Source organism: Lissotriton vulgaris, chromosome 5 (assembly GCF_964263255.1).
Source record: "Lissotriton vulgaris chromosome 5, aLisVul1.2, whole genome shotgun sequence".
In the NCBI taxonomy this organism is placed as follows: domain Eukaryota; kingdom Metazoa; phylum Chordata; class Amphibia; order Caudata; family Salamandridae; genus Lissotriton; species Lissotriton vulgaris.
In genome coordinates this window covers 1,010,667,210-1,010,687,700 of record NC_141693.1, presented here as the reverse complement: position 1 = coordinate 1,010,687,700, position 20,491 = coordinate 1,010,667,210, and the positions used below count along the sequence as shown (strand labels likewise).

Below are 20,491 nucleotides of genomic sequence, written 5' to 3'. Positions count from 1 at the left end.
CAGGCTCAGCTCATGCCAGAGCACTATCTCACATAAGTCCAAGCACTCTGCCTCCAGGATTGTTAAGGCCTGCCATAGGAGTGACTTATAGGAGTATATGTGTCCATTTCAGGTTTAGATATAGGTATACTATTTCTAAAGCAAAGGGTGATTACACCACCTTGCCCCAGCTGATTGATCAGCCAGTTGTGTCAGATTTGGATGGCCAGCCAGGGGTGGCATAATACATGCTGCAGCCCCTGGTAGGCCTTGGGTTCACTTATGCCCTGGGTACCTATGGTACACTGCACAAGGACTTACAAGAGTGACCCAATAACAATTGGTAAATGCACCTAAAGTACATGGATGTCAATTTAGAGAGAGAACAGCTAGGCTGTGGGTCTGATTAGCAGGCCCACAGCCAGGGAAAGACGTAAACCAGTGAAGCAAAAACCTGGGGTGAGCATAGGATTGCAGACCCTACTCTCCTACAGTAGTGGCAGCAGGGGTGGTGGTGGACTGATCTGCACGCTGGCCCCGTGACCCGCCTCTGCGGGTCTCACGTCCGCGGCTGCGCTGAGACCGTTGCTGCGCAGGCTTGTGGCTTTGAAACGAACGTGCTTGGGCGCCCCTTCCTTGGCCACGAAAGAAGCGAAAAGCAGAAACGAAAGGAGTGCATGTGGCCGAAAGGCCTAAGGACTTGGACGTAGCCCGGGAGTCCTTAAAACGTTGCTACGCGCAATCAATGTATTCTGGACATCTCCAGAAAAGCCAGTGGTCCTCAGCCAGGTGTGGTGACGTAATGCTACTGTTGTGGAAATTGCCCTGCCCAGTGAGTCAGCAGTGTCAAGACCACAACGGATGGTGAACTTGGCTGGGTCTCTCCCCTGAGCAATAGCTTGGGAGAGTATTGTCCGAGCCTCCACCGGACACTGAGGCAGCACTTGTGCAACCGTATCCCACACAGAATGAGAATAACGGCCCAAGAGACATGCGGTGTTCACAGACCGCAGACCTGAACTGGCGGAAGAAAAAATATTCTTCCCAAACTGCTCCAGTTTCTTTTATTCCCTGTCCAGAGGTGCGAAAGGGTATGCGCTCGGGGACGCAGAGGCTTGGACAACCAAGCTCTCAGGGGTAGGGTGCTGGGAGAGGAAAACAGGGTCGCCCAGGGCCGGGCGATGGCGTCGGGCCACATTCTTGTCCACAGGAGCCCCTGTGTTAGGCCTGGACCAGGTGCCCAAAAGAGCGTCCGAGAGAACATCATTAAAGGGCAGCAGCGGCTCCGTAGAAGAAGACGCAGGCCAAAACACCTCTGTCAGGAGGTTAGTCCTGACGGCCACGGTAGGGAGCTCAAGGTGGAGAGCCTTTGCTGCCCTACGCAATACCATGGAATATGAACCACCCTCCTCCGTAGCCATGGTAGAAGGAGACAGTGTGCCAGGTTCCCGTGTATAATCCTGAACCTGAATCCCCCGGATCCTCATCCCAGTCCGGGTCTAACTCGCATTGTGCAGCGAAAGGGTCCTCAGACCCCTCCCAGTCCTCCCTGTCCTCCATAGCCTGACGAATAGGTGGAATTTACGGCGGTGGGTGAATAAAGGGAAAGAAATCCCCAAACGGCATCAGAATCGGCGTCGGTCGACACCCATCGGGCGCTGACTCCACGTCGGGGAGGAAGCCAGGGATAGCATCAGCCGGGTCTGCGGCCGGCGGCGGCGCTGTCGATGGAGGTTGTAGAGGGCCAACCGACATGGACGGGGATCCACGCCTGGATCCATGGGGGTCACTCGGCGTCGAGACCAAAGTCGTCGACGACGTCAGGGCCGGAGCTGGCGAAACACAAGGACCCCCAGTTGGGCCTGCTGGGCCCGAAGACGCACCGCGAGGTCCAACGGTCCGAAGACACGTGCCATGGTTGACAGGAACTCCTGCAGCTGGGCTGGAGTCTCCGATGGACCCGGAAAGGGCGGATAGGCCATCGGTAACTGTGGCAGCCCAGCCGGAGCCGCAGGGGCGGCATTACCTGCACCCTCTGCCGCGTCGCGAAGTCGAAGAGCGACGGCACTTCTACGACTTCTTGTGCTTCACCTTACCTTACTTCGAGTGCGAAGACTTGGAATGATGGGGATGGCTTCAGGGTCGATCCCTTGACCTCCCACAGAGCCGGGACCTCAAAAGACGTGGAGCCGACTCCCAGGCCTCCAGCCACTTTCCGGACTGCTCCCGCAAAGCTTTCGGAACCATCGCCCGGCAGTAGGGGCATGACTCAGAGTCGTGGTTGCGCCCCAGGCAGTAGAGACACTCATGGTGAGGGTCAGTCGCCGCCATCGTGCGGGGACAGGCCTCGCAAGACTCAAAACCGGGCATCCCTATGCACCTGTTAGATGACAGTACTGAAAAACAGAGACAAAAAGTCCCCAAAAACTCAGTCAAAAAGTGTCATCTCGGCAACTACGCCAACAACATACGCGGAGCCGTACGACGACGCCTACCGACACGCAGGGGTACTCCCGACGAAAACTTTCTGGATCCAGTCTGATGCCTGGGGATATTCTAAGGTAAGGAATCTATCACTAAAGTGTCTCTTTCAGATATACTCTGTCAGTAAAAGGAGAGATGGTCCGTTCAATGGTTTGCGAGGCATATAGTTTTAATATAGTACTCTCGGAACATCAGTCATTCAAGGGGATCCTTCTTTATCGCCCGCCTGGCCCTAGGGGAGACTTTCCATCGCTGGCGGGAAATCTATTCAAATCCCCCGTGAGTGAATTGAGTTTCACTATTCTTGGGGATTATAATTTTCACTTAGAGGCCACAGATGTTAAGAATTGATAATCCCTTATTACTGAATTAGAATCTGCAGGACTCTCTCGAAAAGTTAGCTGCACCACCCATATTGCCGGACACATCTTAGACGGCCTATTTACCAATAATAAGCAGATCATTTTAAAGGAGGTCCTCCCACTGACCTGGTCTGGTCACCACACAGTATTATTTGATGTTTGTCTTTTGAAACAAATTCTTCCATACACCAGGCCGGGGCCCCCTTAACAATTTAGATCCAGGAGTAGCTTAGTTCATGCTCTTTTTAGACAGCATTTGTCTGTCACACAGCTAGACCTCTACCCAGATCCAGAGCAGGCCACCACGAGTTACACAGACTGGCTTCAAGATTCCTTTGCTAAACTAGTCCCTTATAAAACAGCTTCTAAAACAGAAAAACTCATTCAGCCCCTTGGTTTTCTGAGGCTTGAGAAACAACGTTGCAGCAAACGAGAGGCACTGGCATGAAGATTATGACAGCCAGGAGAAATCTATTTATAAGTTACCATAGGCTAATTACAAACGCCTCTTAATAAAAGAGAATGTAGCTACAATACATGGAAAATTAAATCCGCTCAAGACTCTACTAAACAATTGTTTCAGGTTGTGTCTCAACTTGCGGCTCCTTCGGGTAGCCATGCTAACATAGCAACTCAAGCATTCTGCAACTCTATAGCCCTTAGCTTTCAGGCCAAAGTAGATCAAATCTACTCTAATTTTAATGCCCCCGCTGCTGCCATGAGTCAGTCGGACTTGAACATCGAGTTATCGATAGGCCTTTAGAAAATAAGCGCCAGTTTGTTCGGAACAGATAGCTGATTTCGTGATTACTGCCAAATCGGGTTCACCGCTTGATCCGTGCCCTCCTATTGTCCTGAAACTGATTCCAGAACTCATAGGTATCAATCTGGTCAATATTTTTAACTCTATGTAGGCATCTATTCCTCTCAATGAAAAAAGGGCTCTATTCTTCCGCTACTAAAAAAACCTAATCTGGATCCAGAGGACACTAATGATTACCGACCTATTGCGTGTCTCCTGTTACCTGCCAAACTTGCTGAAAAAGTTATGAATGATCAATTGGCCCAATACATTTATGATAACAAGCTGCTGGATGAAACCCAATTCGGTTTTCAGAAAAGGCCTTAATACGGAGACTGCACTTATGAAAGCCACCAATAAGATTAGGTTTGTTTGGGACAGAGGAGGAGGAGCAGCTGTCCTTGTGCTACTAGATTTATCAGCAGCCTTTTATATGGTCGATCATGAGCTCCAGATCAACCGCATCTCCTCCCTAGGCATTAGGAGCAAGGCCAAATCTTAGTTGACACCTTTTATGTTGAAAAGAACTCAACTAGTCAGCTTGGGCAACTTGGACTCCCCTGTCTTTTCACTCCCTTGTGGAGTTCCCTGGGTTCTTCCATTAGTCCCACCTTGTTTAACATATGTTACCGATCTGGCAGGGTGATCAAATCTTTTGGCCTAGCGCGTACGTCTTATGCAGACGACACCCAAATAGTGCTCTACGGGGCAATGTGTCGGTCAGCTTTCACAATGGCATGCTGGCCATCAGCGCTTGGATGTCAAGTCATTGCCTCGAATTAAATTCTTCCAAGACTGAGGTAATTGTCTTTGGAAATCTATCCCCTTCCTGGTCTTGCTGTTGGCCAGATAAACTGGGAACACCCCTCTCCTAGTTACTAAAGCCAAGCATCTGGGTGTCGTCTTAGACGACAAGCTGTCCTTTAAATGTCATGTTAACGCTGTGGTCTCCTCATGCTTTTATACTCTTAGAATGGCGAAGAAACCGCTACATTTCATCTCGGTTGATGCCAGGAGAAAGATAATATCCGCTTTATATCCAAAGTGGATTATTTTAACAGTTTTTTGATCAATGAACAGGAAGTGTTTTTAAATAAGTTACAGCCGGTACAGATCGCAGCAGCTAGGATGCTTTCTGGAACACCGAAATTCACGTCTCTATCTAAGGTTGTTAGACAACTTCATTGGTTGCCTATAAGAAGCAGAAAAAAATTCAAAGTGTTGTGCATTGCCTATAAGGCGATCCACAATATAGGGCCAGAATTTCTGAAGAACTTATTGCAGATATATACTCCCAGCAGATTCTTGCGTTCTTCAGGTGCTAACCTGCTTGTTGTCCCAATAACGTATAGAACCAATTGGGGCGACAGAAGCCTTGTGGTTGTCACTGGTAAGTTATGGAACTCTCGTCCTCCTCAGAACATAGCCATGCCTACCCTATTGGCATTTAGGAAACAATTAAAAACTTGGCTCTTTAATAAGTAGGCTTTTAACATCTAGGCCATTGTCCTGCCCCCTTGAGCAGTCAGTCCCAAGACACCTGTTGGTATTTGTGCGCTTTATAAGTTGTTTTAACATGAACAAAGTGTCTAACAAATCTGGATAGGGGGCTTGGATAAGAAGAAAGGGACAGGTCTAAAGGCAAATGTGCTGCAACACCAATATGCCAAACACGGCTTTAGTCATGACATCGGTTAATCCCAATCTCTTAATGGCGTTCAGGCGTTTTCCATATTGTTATTGTTTCACCAGCCAAGTTGTGTGGCATGAGAAATCTCCTTTCTTCATGATACTGAGTGCGTGTCTACATGGATGGTTTACAATTCTCTCTTCCCTAAGGTCTGAAACTCTGTTGGATGTGGCGGGTCCCCTTCTGTTATTTCAGTGGTAATTTCAATTCTATTGGATTGAATTGTGCAGCCACCACACCCATCCTACTAACTTATATGGGATCACCAGCTGCCTTGTTATCCAGTATCTTCGAGATCAAGTTTAGAATGTGAAACCTTGACCCTAACAACGAATATTCGAGTCCTTGGACTTCGACCTAAACAGGTTTCCAAGGATCTCTGTTCTTGCAGTTAACTACATTTTTGTTGAATCATTACTTTCACTTTTCCCCCACCCTCAATATTACAGGAAAAGGCTATGCTTAATGCTTCTCTTAAAGGGTCACTTTTTCTATTTGTGTTCTTCCTAGTAAAGTACATGTTGTCTTGTGTTCTATTTTGTTTTTAATATCTTCCCATACTTCTACTTTTTTGTTTTGCCTCACTTCTTTTTGTCATTTCTCAAAATCCCCAAACTTTTCTCACAAAGAACCCCTCTACTTTTTGCGCTTTCCTTCAGAAAATTTTAGACGCAGCTTCCATCTTCTTCTTTAGGCATTGTTCATATACCCAACCCTTAGATTGCGTTTTCTGGGCAACAAAGGAATCTGGCTGCCCTACCACCTGCTCTCAAAAAAGCATCAGTGGCTCCTGTCAATTTACCAGGCACCTCGCTTGCTGCTGTGTCAATACTGACAATGCACGTTCCGAATTTCCAATGTGGACTTTGCTGACCGCGTCATCCATTCTTAAGCATTGAAGTTTAGTTACATTCTCCTCTAACACACTTAGTCCTATTGGTCAGCTACATTGGTCTACTTAATTATCCCAGTGACCCGAGCCCTTACTGACTCAGAGAGCGGACACTGGGAAAATGTAATGTTTTTAAAATATAGAAACATTGCTGCCAATACATTAGTCATTGGGGTTAACCTACAAGTGTAGATTCAGAATCCTATGAAAAAGGAATTCTGGAACATACTGTTAGGTGTACTTCTGAGACTATCCAAACGTCCAGCAGATACACAATAAAAGTTACATCAAATGAAATGATTGTTAAAGCAGACCACTTCAGTAAAAGGGAGCTAAGTACATTTCTGGCCTAACAGGTGTTTAAGTGTGCAAGAAGAAGCAAGCAAGAGTGGGGGCAGCAAGGATACTCAAACAGCAGGAAAAGACATCACATGTGAAATGGCCAGTTGCTGCATTATAAAGTCAAGAACAGTTTAGTCTTGCCCTTACCCAGAGCAAGAGTGTAAATGCCTGTGTCCTATTTGGGCCGACCGCCAAGCCAGATTCAATCTTGTCCACAGCACTACGGAGAACCTCATCCAGTTGTTCTCCTGTTGAAGAAAGAAGGAAGGAGGCATTAATCATTGAAGAATAGCACTAGGCTATAGCTGAGTCAAACATTTTTTGTGTGATACTGCCAATAGTTTTATAATTTTAATAACCATTGGGGAGTTGAGATATTGGGACTGATAATATTTCACTGCTTTAGAGGGACTCTAGAAGGGGCAAGTAAAGAGGAAGAGAAATGTGGTACAGCAGGAAAGGGGCATTATTCTTTGAAGAACAGCACTAGACTATAGCTCTGTCATACAATACATGCTGTGTGTGCTAATGCACACAGTTTGATAATTTTATTAACTATTTGGTAGTTGAGCCAGTGAGACTGAAACTATTACCTCACACTGCTTCAAAGGGAGTCTGGAAGGCACTGGCGTAATGAAACTTGAGGGGGCCTCCCTGCAAGGTACGTGGAGGGGCCCCCTCCAGGTTCAATCTCCAGCCAGAGTGCTGTGCTTAGGGGGCCTCCTGGAGTTTGCCCCCCATGCACCGCAGGGGATGCGGGGCCTGTGCTATGCCCCTGCTGGAAGGGACAAGGAAAGAGGTAGAAAAATGTGGTGCAGCACACGTGCACAACCTGATCAGAACCTTTGCTGCAGTGGATGGAAATCAGAAAAGACCCACAGCATCTTAAGGTGAACAGAGTCAATCTATAGCCTCATCAATCTCTTTCTAGCAGTGGGGTGATAGGATGGATGGCATACTGGTATGTTATGTAACACAATCAGGCTCTAGAATTTGATATACATAGTGTGTGGTACATGAATTTTCAGTTGCACTATTTCAAAGAATGCAGGATGAGTATGTATTGATTAGATAGTCTTTTGAGTGCTGGATTTGAAACACGTATGTATCACTAGGACTAGTAAAGTGACTTTTGATATCAATACTGGAAGGAAAATTTTACTTCCCTTGTAAGCATCCGTTTGTAGCGTGTAATGCTGTGGATTAAAATTTGCTGCATACTCCTGCCATCTAGGGCTGAGCTTATACGCTTGCCCATTTTTCTCACATAAGGCTTTCCTGTCAAGAGGCATTGGGACTCCTCCCTTAGCTGGTAATAAGCATGGGCTTTAAATCCACGTTCGACTGTTTCCACAAAGTAGCTGACAGTAGTATGGAGTGGTGAGTGAACACTATATGATTGCACTTCTCTTCTGCAGGGAGAAGATAATGAGTGCAAAAAGAAGAGGTCTGTGATTGGAACCACACATGTCCTGGGAGGAGTGTGGGAGCATCTGAATCTAAAGCACTACATGCTAAGGACAGATGCTTATAGGGTATGTATCATTTTCCGTTCGTAGCATGTGTTGCTGCAGATACCCATGTTCTGCATAGACAGTAAAGCAGTCCCCTCTTATAAGTGGTAGCTAGCGTGTGAATGATGCAGAGGTCTGAAATAATATTCTTAAAACTGTTTGGCCCACTATAGCTTCTTGTCTGGCTAGGACATCCACACAATAGTGTTTAGTAAATGTTTGTAGGGTTGACCATGTAGTCGCCTTATCAATGTCAGTTAGGGGAATATTCCCTAAGGAGGAAATGGATGCAACCTTCTTATGAGTAGAGCGAGCCCTAGTGTAACTGGGAGGGCTCGTTTGGCTTTGTAATAGTAAGTTTGGGTACATTTAACTACCATCTTGAGAGCCCCATCTTGGATATGGGTTGCACCTTATGAGGCTATGCAAAGGCAACAGTCTGCCTTGCGGAAAGGTATGTTTCTGTCAGTGTAGTACATGAGAGGGTGCTTTACGCCTAAGATATGCAGCACTCTCTCTGCTACCGAGTCTGGTTCTGGGTAAAAGACTGAGGGCCAGACGTGGGTAGCCCAATACCGGTCGGTAACGGCCGAAATTACAGAATTTCGGTATTTAGGGTTTGAGATGTAGGAGGCAGGTTTAAGGATTCGGTAATTTACCAAGCGGTAATTTAAATACCGATTCGGCAAATTACCGAATCCTTTATGTGGGGAGCACTCAAGTGAGTGCATTTTTCATTTAAGCATTCGTTATTTACCAACTACAAGTTGGTGGTAAATACTGAATACCTTTCATAAAGCAATTATTTGCTTTTTTAAAAGTGCCATGTGGCAGACATACATGCCCTTAGGGCATGTATGTGCGCCACATGTGCACCCATGCACTATTCAGGGGTGCAACAGGTTCTCAATGTGACACCCTGCCACCCTTAAAAATGTTCCCCCTATTACCGATTCGGTAATAGTGAATGGGAATTACCGAATCGGTAAAAACCGATCCTTAAATACCAAATTAATACTGATTCGGTAATATTTTACCAAATTTTTATCTACTTAGCATTTACCGAATCTGAAATACCGAATCGGTAAAATTCGGTATTTTAGAATCGGTAAATGTAGATTACCTACATATGGCCCTGAGAGCTCTATAGTTTGGTTAGGGTGAAATGGGAAAAGTAAGATGTCCTACGTATTACCTTGTCTTCATGAATTTGTATGAAGGATTCCTCCAGTATGGTAGACAGCAGTTTACTAATGTGGTGCAAAGAAGTTATGACAATAATGAAGGCTACCTTCCAGGAAACGTGGGCAAGCATGTAATGGTGCAAATGGGGGAGTCATGAGTCTGGTAAGTAGAATGTTAAGGTCCCATAATGGTGCTGGTTCATCTTGTTAGCGATGCAACAGTGGACACAATGTTTCCACATTGAGGTATAGCATGCCCATGTGGTAGGTCTACAGGACTCACACAGTATGTCCACATATTCCTGAGGGTAGCCCAAGTAACCAAGTTCGAAGACCTGAACTACCAGATGGCTAGATTGAGCTATTTGGGATCTGAGTACCTAATATGACCTTGGTTTCTGGTGAGACGGTCCAGCCTCTTGGGATGCCTCTCGTGGGGGCTGATGGACATCTCTAGAAGGGCAAAATAGGAAAATGCTTCTTACCAGTATGCATCTGTTCTTGGCATGTAGAGCTGCAGATTTGTACTCTATGCATTAGCTCGCCACCTGGTGTTGGGCTCGGATGATTACAGGTTGTTGTCTTCTTGGAGAAGTCTTTGTAGTCACGATATAGGTGACTCATCCCTTGGACAATACTGCGCATGGGCATCGGCTCCATCCTTAGATTGTTTTTCGCCATGATGGAGTTAGTATAAGGAAGAGAAAAAAAGGGATGTACATGTGTGTGCATCTAAGTAAGATGAGAACTGGAATGGATACAAGTCCGGGGAGGAGTGCCCCAGAGATGGAAGTACTGGTGTTGGAGCTGTAGTGGAGTTCCCACTCATTGACTTGTTGAGACATCCTGCCTAACAGGCCTGTCAGGTCCTTGTCCACCCCTGGAAGGCGCCCTGCCATTAGGTGAGTGCAGTGGTGAATGGCCCAATAGAAAATAATCTGAGCGAGCTGAAAAAGGGAGAGTGATTGCCTTCCTGCTTCTGAAGGTAGCACATAATAGTCATGTTTTCTGGCCTGACTAGGACTACTCTGCATCAAATAAGCGATAGAAAGGCTTTGAGATCAAGGCAGATGTGCAGAAGTTCTAGGCAACTAATGCAGTGGCTCTGCTGCTGTGGATTCCACATACCCTGTATGGTGTTATGGTCGAGGTGTGTGCTCCCCACCCGGCTTTGGAGGCGTTTCTGTCAAGGGTAACTTGCGGAACGCGGTCTAGGAATTGCCTACCCCACAACAGGTTTTTGCTGTTCCACTACTAGTGAGAGCGAAGGACACTGGCTATTACCAAAACTTGGTTTTCCATCTGATCCTTCACTTGTGACCATTGTGCAAAGTGGCAATGTTGCAACAGAATCGTGTGTAGCCGGCGTGGGGTACAATAGCGCTGCACAAAGCCAGTAGGCACATTAAAGGTATTACCATGAGATGATATGTGGCTGAAAAAGAGGTACGAGCTGACCAAAGTCTTTGACCCATTGAGGGCTTGGGTCGGCATTGCCGGTGATGGTTAGGACTGCTCAGAGGAAGGGTTGGAGATTAAACTTTGCTACATTTTCAGTAAATCAAAGTCTGTGAAAAAGTGAAATGGTCAGTTGTATTTGTTGTAGGCACTTTTGGGGTATTGTACTCTTGATCAGCCAAATTGTTGAGATATGGGAAAACAGACGTGTCCCTCTTCTTAAGTGGGCAACTACTACTACTAGAAACATGGTGAAGACCCTTGGGACAGTGGTGACATCAAAAGCGAGTATCTTGAACTGATAATGCCGGCCACCATCCACGAAAAGCAGGTAGCATCAGATTGGCGTAATGGATAGAGATGTGGAAGGAAGGCGCTCTTGAGGTATAAAGCCGCCATGTAGTCACATTGCTCGAGTAGAGGTATGACATCCTGCAGCATCACCATATGGAAATGTTTGAGGAGAACATATCTATTGAACAGGTCCAGAATAGGTCTGAGCGAGCCGTCCGTTTTGGGGATAAGAAAGTAAGAAAACAAGTTACTTACCTGTAACTACGGTTATCCAGTATTGGTATCTTTCATAGATTCACATGCCTGAATCATTCCCCGTCGTCGAGGCGGGAGTCCCACGGTAAAAATATATACAATAGCAGTGCCTAAAAATTTCTTGTAGTAGGCTGGAAAAGCCTAAAGGCCTAGCTAGGCCCAAAACTTAGCAGCCTATCTACCTCATTATGTAAAAAGACCTGAAATAGTAGCCTCAGCCAATCAGCTGTCCTCACCCTCTAGAACCTTCCTAGCTCAGGCAGTTCTTCTCAGATTTTCCCAGCACAAGTGAGAATAAGTATCCATAAAACAGTACTGCCCTGCCGGGGAGGAGGGTGGGTGCATGTGAATCTATGAAAGATACCAATACTGGATAACCGTAGTTACAGGTAAGTAACTTGTTTTCTTATCCAGTATTGGGGTATCTTTCATAGATTCACATGCCTGAATCAGAGCAGCAAGCAGAGACATCATGTCTGTCGTTAGAGGAAGGTGGGAGACATAATAAATCGTATACACCCCCACACTACCTGGAAGGTTATAGAGCACAAACTTGTTTACATAACATATGCATCAAAAACCTTCATAAAGTACATTACAGATTAGGACAGCGTTTGAAAAGATTAAAACATCATAATGAAATACATATGCTTAAAACAGTCAAATGAAGAATAAAAGACTATAAAGAGTCTAACCTTAGTGAAGAAGATGCTGCAGCACCGCTTCCCCAACTGCTGTATCATCATGAGTTGCCGACTGCAGACAGTAGTGCTTCGTAAAATTGTGCACACTTTTCCACGTAGCAGCTCGGCAGATGTTCTCCAGCGTCACTCCAGCGAAAAGGGCCGTCGACGCTGACATTGTTCTGGTGGAATGCGCTTTAACCTTTCTTGTTAAAGGTTTGTTAGCTTTGTCATGACAGAAGAGAATCGTAGATGACAACCATCTAGCTATAGTTGCCTTTGTTACAGCCTGACCCAAGGTGGCTTGACCATAAGCAACAAAAAGCTGATTAGATTTGCGTATGTCCTTTGTTTTTTTAAGATAAAACTTAAGGCACCGTTTCACATCTAGGGAATGTAAAACCTTCTCTGCCGGAGTTTTAGGATCCGGAAAAAAAGTCTTGAGCTTGACAGGTTGATTGATGTGGATTTGGGTTGGCACCTTTGGGATGAATCTTGGGTTGGTTCTAAGCGTCACAAAGTCTCTAGAGAATTGTAAGAAAGGCTGTGCAATCGTGAAGGCCTGTATCTCACTGACTCTGCGGGCTGAAGTGAGAGCCAGTAAGATAGCCACTTTCCAAGTTAAAAACTTTAGCTCCGCCTTGTGAATAGGTTCAAAAGGCCTTTTTAGAAGTTGGGACAGAACAATATTGAGATCCCACTCAGGAGGAGGAGGCCGAACTGGAGGAAAGGCTCGGAATAGCCCTTTAAGGAATTGTTTGATCAAAGATGATGAACATAATGATGGTTTGTTGGAACTCTTTCTGAATCTGGATATTGCCGCCAGATGTACCTTAATGGACGAGAAAACCAGTCCTGCTCTAGCAAAGGCCAGTAGATAAGGAAGGATGTCTTCAGGTGGAGCTTGAATTGGATGAACATTATTTTCTCCACACCAGGAACAGAATCGCTTCCACTTAAAACGATATGTCTTGATGGAACTTTGCGCACAGGCCTGTGATAAAATCGCCCTGCAGTCTGAGGAAATGTTAAGATCCTTGAACTCTAAGAAATCAGGAGCCAGGCGTGCAAGTGCAGTGATTGAGGATCCGGGTGTCGGATCTGGCCCCCTCTCTTGTTAACATTGACACTGTCTGCTTGAGACGAAGTGGAGGCTGCTGAGAGAGTAGAAGGAGTTCCTGAAAACAATACTGTCTTGGCCGACGGGGAGCAATGAGGTTGAGAGTGCAATGTTCCCTCTTCATCTTTTGCAGTACCTTCGGATTGAGAGGGATCGGAGGATAAGCGTATGCAAATATTCCGGACCATCTCATCAAAAGGGCCTTTCCCCATGACCCCTGTTGAGGAAACCTGCGGGCATAAAATAGGCATTTGCTGTTCTGCTGCGTGGCAAACAGATCCAGTGTTGGTGTTCCCCATGTTTGAAAGATCCTCTCCACTTGATGTTGCTCGAGTTCCCATTCGTGACAGCCTGTGAAAGCCCTGCTGAGGTTGTCGGCTAGAGAGTTCTGGACACCTTCCACATGTTCTGCTCTGAGGGATATGCTGTGGTGTATGACCCATTCCCACATTTCCTGAGCTTCCAGCGACAGGGTGAGAGATTTCGTTTCTCCTTGTTTGTTTATATAAAACATGCTGGTGGTATTGTCTGTGTGCACCAGCACTGACGAATTCGCAATCCTTGGAAGGAAGGCTTGAAGGCTTGCAGGGACAGAAAAATGTCTCTCAGCTCCAGGCTGTTGATGTGCTTCTGCCGGTACTGATGAGACCACCGCCCTTGAATCTGAAGGTCCTGGAGGTGACCTCCCCAACCTTCCATGGAAGCGTCCGTTGTCAGGATGAACTCTGATATGTCGTGGAGAAATGTGAGGCCCGGTGACAAATTGTGCGCCTTCGACCACCAAAGAAGGGCTTGCTTCATCTTGGATGTTACTTTGATGTGGTCGTCGAACGATCCGTCGACTTGCCTCCACTGTCGAAGTAATTCCTCCTGCAGCGGCCGCATTCTGAGTCTTGCCATAGGGATGAGGCTGATTGCAGACGAGCACATCGCTAGAAGGGTAGCAAATGTTCGAACCGAAAGTGACCTTCTTGCAAATATTTGTTTTGCCAGTTTTAGTAGTTTGTTTAGCCGCTCTTGAGTCAAGAACGCGTTGCACTGGCATGTGTCCAACACCGCTCCCAGAAAGGTCAACTCCTGGCGAGGTTGAAGTTGAGATTTGTTCGAATTGAGGGTCAGTCCCAGATTTGAGAATAGGGAGAGGGAACTCTTGACCGCTTCCATTCTGGAGTTTCTTGATGGTCCTTTTAATAGCCAGTCGTCGAGGTATGGGAACACTTGTATTTCCTGTGACCTCAGCATGGCCGCACCGGGGCTAAACATTTGGTAAATATTCTTGGCGCCGATTTCAGGCCGAATGGAAGCACTTTGAATTGAAAGTGGACGCCACCCACTGCAAATCTTAGGTATTTGCAGTGTTTTGGGTGAATAGGGATGTGGAAGTAGGCGTCTTCCAGATCCAGAGAAGCCATAAAGTCCCCTTTGTTGAGACAATTCAGAATGTCTGTTAGCGTTACCATGCGAAAACTCTGTTTCTTCAGATATTTGTTGAGCTTGCGCAGATCTAATATTGGACACCACTCTCCTGAATTTTTCTCTACGAGGAAGAAGCGAGAATAACGCCCTTTACCTTTCTGAGAGGCAGGAAGGATTAGTTACTTACTTGTAATCCTAGTTCTCTTCCAGGGGTATCCTCATCAAAGTCATAAGCATTAGAATATTCCCGCCTATGCGCGGGACCCCGGAAACAATATATTATATGTGCCCCACATATATATAGACATATATATATACATATATATATATATATATATATATATATATATATATATATATATATATATATAAATAAGCAATTGCAGCCAAATAAAATAGTAGAGCTGGAATATGCAGTGAAGAATTTCCACCATACATGTGTATTTGCATTAAAAACATGAGAAACAACACCAATGCTTGTTTAGAAACTGTTTTAATGCTTAGAAAACAGTAGAAATTCTTATAACACACTGTAAGCATATACAGCTCCCAGGCTGCATTGCAAATACCCAGTCTAAAAAGACTGAAAAGCTAACTTGTAGCTGTATGTACTAAAACTGACGCCGTGCCTTTAAGGCACCTCTGCCCCTAGCTTCCCATCATGCCTCAGGGGTTACAGTTAGGTCAGTTGTTCTTTTCGGAGACTGAAAAAACCAAACCATGGTAATAACAGGTTAAAACATCTCCTACTTAATAAACAAAGTCCTTTGCCCGGGGAGGCGGGAGGGTTGCTTATGACTTTGATGAGGATCCCCTGGAAGAGAACTAGGATTACAGGTAAGTAACTAATCCTTCTCTTCCAGGGGATCCTCATCAATAGTCATAAGCATTAGAATAGAGTAGCGAGCCTCACCTCATCCCTGCGGGCAAAGGAATCAACAGATAACATTCATATTCGTAGGCCCAAAAAGTAGGCCTTATTCTACCCAAATAGGTTTCTCAAGGAGGCTTGCCCTACTTGAGACTCCGCTCTGGAATCAGACTCTAGGCAATAATGCCTTGTAAAGGTATGGACTGATTTCCATGTCGCAGCCTTGCATATTTCTGACATAGGAATGTCATGTAAAAACGCTATTGTGGCTGCTTTCCCTCTAGTGGAATGAGCTTTGGGTGATTGTAACAAAGGTTTGCCAGCCAGCTGGTATGCCAGCCTGATACAGGAGACAATCCATCTGGAGATGGATCTTTTGGCTGCTGCAAACCCCGTTCGTATTGAACCATAATTGACAAAGAGTTGGTCTGTCTTTCTGGTGTCCTTCGTCTTTTCTAGGTAAAACTTTAGTACCCGTTTAAGATCCAACGAGTGCAACGACCTCTCAGCTGGGGTCGATGGGTTAGGAAAGAACGAAGGAAGGGTAATCGTTTGATTTATATGAAAATCCGAGACCACCTTTGGAAGGAAAGATGGATGAGCCCTCATTACCACTCTGTTGTGGTGAAACACAGTGTAAGGTTCCTTGGTGCAGAGTGCTTGTATCTCGCTAACCCTGCACGCAGAGGTTATTGCCACCAAGAAGGCCGCCTTCCAAGTGAGATGCTGCAAGGAGGCCTTGTGTATAGGCTCAAACGGTGTAGACATCAGTCTGGAGAGAACCAGGTTCAACTCCCAGGGAGGAGAAGGATTTCTCACAGGGGGATAGACCTTCCTTAACCCCTGAAGGAAATCCTTAACCACTGGAACTTTAAAAAACGATGTTTGTGTAGGTGACTTCCTGTACGCTACTATGGCAGATAGATGAACCTTAATAGAAGCGTATTTCAACCCTGATGTCGCCAAGGAAAGGAGGTATGGAAGGACTACCTCTTCTTGTCCTTTGGTGGGATCAAAGCCATGGTCCTTACACCAAATGAAAAATCTTTTCCACTTGAACGCATAAGACGCCCTTGTGGAAGGTCTTTTGGCCTCTTTTAAGATATGCATACATTCCGGAGGCAGATTTAAGTGTCCATATTGCAAGACCTCAGGAGCCATGCAGTCAGGTTCAGCGACGGGAGGTTGGGATGCAGGATCCTCCCGTTCATTTTGCTCAACAGGTCTGGCCTGCACGGCAGGCGTCTGTGTGGACACAGCGACAGATGTAACAGGTCTGGATACCACCATTGTCGCGGCCAATCCGGAGCAATCAGGATCATGTCCATGCTTGATCTGATGAGCTTGGCCACCACCTTCGGAATCAGTGCCAGAGGAGGAAATGCATAGGCGAACATTCCTGTCCACTCCAACAGGAGAGCGTTCCCTTGCGTACCTGGCCGGTGGAACCTGGACGCGAAGGCGTGGCATTTGGCGTTTTCGTCGTCCGCAAATAAGTCTATGTCTGGACGACCCCAGCAACGGAAGAGTTCTTCGACTACTTCGCCGTTTAGCACCCAGTCTGGCTGATCTTCGAAGTGCCTGCTGAGCGCATCTGCTTTTGTGTTTAGCTCGCCTGGGATGTGCACCGCCACCACCGACAGTCCCCGAGCCAGAAGCCAGTGCCAGATTGCCTGAGCCTCCAGAGATAGAGGGCGAGATCGAGTTCCTCCCTGTTTGTTCAGATAGAACATAGTTGTAGTGTTGTCCGTCTGAACCAGGATTTTGTCCGTTTTTATTGCTGGAAGGAACGCTTTGAGCGCTAGATGAACTGCTCGAAGCTCCAGCATGTTGATGTGGTATGTCTGGAGGTTGGTCGACCAGCGACCCTGAATCTGAAGATGACCCATGTGAGCACCCCAGCCTTCTAGAGATGCGTCCGTTACCACAGACAGCGAAGGAAGAGGTTGCTGAAAAGGAACTCCCTGCAGGACATTCCGAGGGCGAGTCCACCACTGTATGGAGATCAATGCTGCTTGAGACAGGTTGATTCGATCCTCCCAATCTCCTGTCGCTTGGTCCCGCTGATCTTCCACAGACTCTTGTAGAGGCCTGTTAGACGGACCGGGAGGGTCGGCCGAGGATAAGGGGAGAGGTCTCCGGGGAGAGCCGTCTCCAGCGATCGTACAGACAAGTAACTTCCCCCCCCACAGACGGACACCACACCAGGTTAAGGTTTAACGATACTTTATAAGCAATTTTTTAGGTACGGTGAAATGATACAAGGAGGTCTGGACTCAGGGGGCCCCTCGATTCTGGTCTCTGGATTGGGAAAAGGGTAGCGGGACAGTCTTGTTACCAATAGATGGAATAGCTCTCAATCCTCGAGCTCGGCGTTCTAGATGGACGGGCCGCGGCGGAGCCAGCAGGTCCCGAGATGGATGAAGGAAGCGACGGTCCGCGGCCTAGCCAGCAGGTCCCGATGAAGATGGTGGTTACAAACGGTCCGCGGCCACGCCAGCAGGTCCCGACGACGATGAAGGTTTACGAAGGTTGCGGCAGCGCCAGCAGGCAGGACGATAGTTCGCAAGGCAGAGCTACGGCAGCGCCAATAGCCCGTCAAGGATGAGTTCTTCTCTGCGTCTCTCGACTCCAGGATACAACTGCCTTCCTGCTCTGGAGCTGCCCCAGTTATAGGGCTGGTGCCCTTTGATGTCCGGACCCTCGCACTTGGAGGTCGGGGGGTCCGGGATGAAGGAGTCCAGACACCCAGCAGGGGGGTGAAGCCAGCGCCCGGGGAGGTTGTGGGCGAGCGGTACCTGGCGGGGGAGAGCCATCGACACCTCTTTCTCCCATTGACCTGCCAAGTGGTCCGCTCACCTCCTGGGTGGATGGTGGTGCCGGGATGTCTGAGGCCTGGCCAGGCCCAGGGTTGGGGTCGATCGGGAGCCACGCGGCCTCGTGGTGGAGGGTCCAAGATGGCGCCCAGGCTGGGTGCGCGGGCCGGTAGTGGATCGGGCCCACGAGGTCGATATGTTCAGAGGCAAGGGTCCCGGAGGGGACGGGAAACGTGAAGTGGTGGTGTGTGACACTTGAGGGGCCGGGCTCGGGCCTGGTCGGGCAGAGGGGGAGCGGCCCTTCACGTGGCCTGTCCAACATGCGTCCCCCCCAGCTGAAGGCGGGGAGAGTCACCCATCCTCTTGGGGACTCTCCTCGTCGAGGCGGAAAAAGCGGGACAGGCCATCCGCGTTGGCGTGATCTGGCCCAGGCCGGTGTTCAACAGTGAAGTCCATCCCTTGTAGGGAGATGGACCAACGTAGTAGTTTTGGGTTCTCCCCCCGCATCTGCATCAGCCACTGCAGGGGTCGATGGTCGGTCTGCACCCGGAAGTGTGTGCCAAAGAGGTAGGGCCGGAGCTTCTTGAGGGCCCATACCACAGCGAAGGCCTCCCTCTCGATGGTGCTCCAGCGTTGTTCTCGAGGTAGGAGTCGCCTGCTGATGAAGGCCACTGGCTGATCAAGGCCTTCGGTGTTCAATTGAGACAGGACCGCCCCAATGCCGTGGTCGGAGGCATCCGTCTGGACGACGAATTCCCGGCTGTAGTCGGGGGCCTGGAGCACAGGGGCGGAGCACATGGCGGCCTTCAGTTGTTCGAAGGCTGTTTGACAATCTGGGGTCCAGTTGACCTTCTTGGGTTGATTTTTGGACGTGAGTTCTGTGAGGGGCCCCACTATGGTACCATAGTCTTTCACGAACCGTCTGTAATAGCCCGTGAGTCCCAGAAAGGCGCGTACCTCGGTCTGGGTGATGGGGGGCTGCCAGGACTGGATGGCGGCAATCTTGAGCTGCAGAGGGGCCACCAGGCCGCTTCCCACCTGGTGTCCGAGGTAGGTTACGGACCCCTGACCAATTTGGCATTTGCTGGCCTTGATCGTGAGGCCAGCTCGCTGAAGGGCCTGTAGCACCGCTCGGAGGTGGTGGAGGTGGTCGGACCAATGGTGGCTGTACACAGCGATGTCGTCTAGGTAGGCGGCGCTGAATCCTTCGAGCCCGGCCAAGACCTGATTGACGAGCCGCTGAAATGTTGCTGGAGCATTCTTCATGCCGAAGGGCATGACCTTGAAATGATAATGGCCATCAGGAGTGGAAAATGCAGATCGTTCTTGGGCCCGGGGTGTGAGGCCGATCTGCCAATAGCCCGCCGTCAGGTCGAAAATACTGAGGTAGCGGGCAGCTCCCATGCGGTCGATTAGCTCGTCTGCCCGGGGGATGGGGTGTGCGTCCGTTTTAGTGACCGCATTCAAGCCCCGGTAGTCGACGCAGAACCGGAGTTCCGGTGTGGTGCCGGGAGGGGCTGCTTTGGGGACCAGTACTACTGGGCTGGCCCAGGGGCTGTCTGAGGGCTCAATGACCCCGAGCGTGAGCATTTTGGTTATTTCTTCCTGGATGCAGGCCCGTACCCGATCTGGTACGCGGTAGGCCCGGTGGCGGATAGGGGGGCTGTCCCCCGTGTCCACGTCGTGCACACACCAGGAAGTGACACCTGGGGTGAGGGAAAACAGGCCGGCGAACTGCAACAGAAGGTCTCGACATTCTTGGCGTTGTTCCAGGGTGAGGGCCTCCGAGAGTCGGACCCCATCCACAGAGCCATCTTTCTCCCGAGTCCGTAGGAGGTCAGGGAGGGGTTCGGAGTCTCCTTCGGCTCCATTGTCTGTGGCCATCAGGAGGCTGAGTTCTGAACGTACAAAGTGGGGTTTCAGTCTGTTAGCGTGGAGGACTCGGAGGGGGTTCCGTGAAGATTCCATGTCGATGAGATAGGTGACGGGACCCTTGCGCTCGACTACTTTGAAGGGCCCCGTCCACCTGTCTTGCAAGGCGCAGGGTTCGGTGGGGGACATCACCCATACCTGTTGTCCGGGTTCAAATTCGATGGAGGAGGCATTTTGGTCATACCATTTTTTCATGTCCTCTTGACTGGCCTCCAAGTTTGCTTTTGCCAGCTCTCTGAACCGTCGGGTCTGGTTGCGGAGGGTTAGGAGGTATTTGAAGACATCTGGAGGGTTCTTTAGAGGGGGCATTTCCCAGCCTTCCTTGACTAGACTGAGGGGCCCCCGTACGGGGTGTCCATACAATAATTCAAATGGGCTGAAGCCGAGGGACTTCTGG

The 20,491-nt window shown here is 48.3% G+C and overlaps 1 protein-coding gene across 1 annotated transcript in view; it reads right to left on the bottom strand.

The window, feature by feature from the left end:
- Window positions 1–20,491, bottom strand: part of MMS19 (MMS19 cytosolic iron-sulfur assembly component) — a 479,913-nt gene that overhangs the window by 73,981 nt on the left and 385,441 nt on the right. Inside the window, exon 24 of the mRNA XM_086922625.1 lies at window positions 6,699–6,799. Coding sequence (XP_086778751.1) covers window positions 6,699–6,799 — 101 coding nt within the window. The remainder of the gene's footprint in view (window positions 1–6,698; window positions 6,800–20,491) is intronic.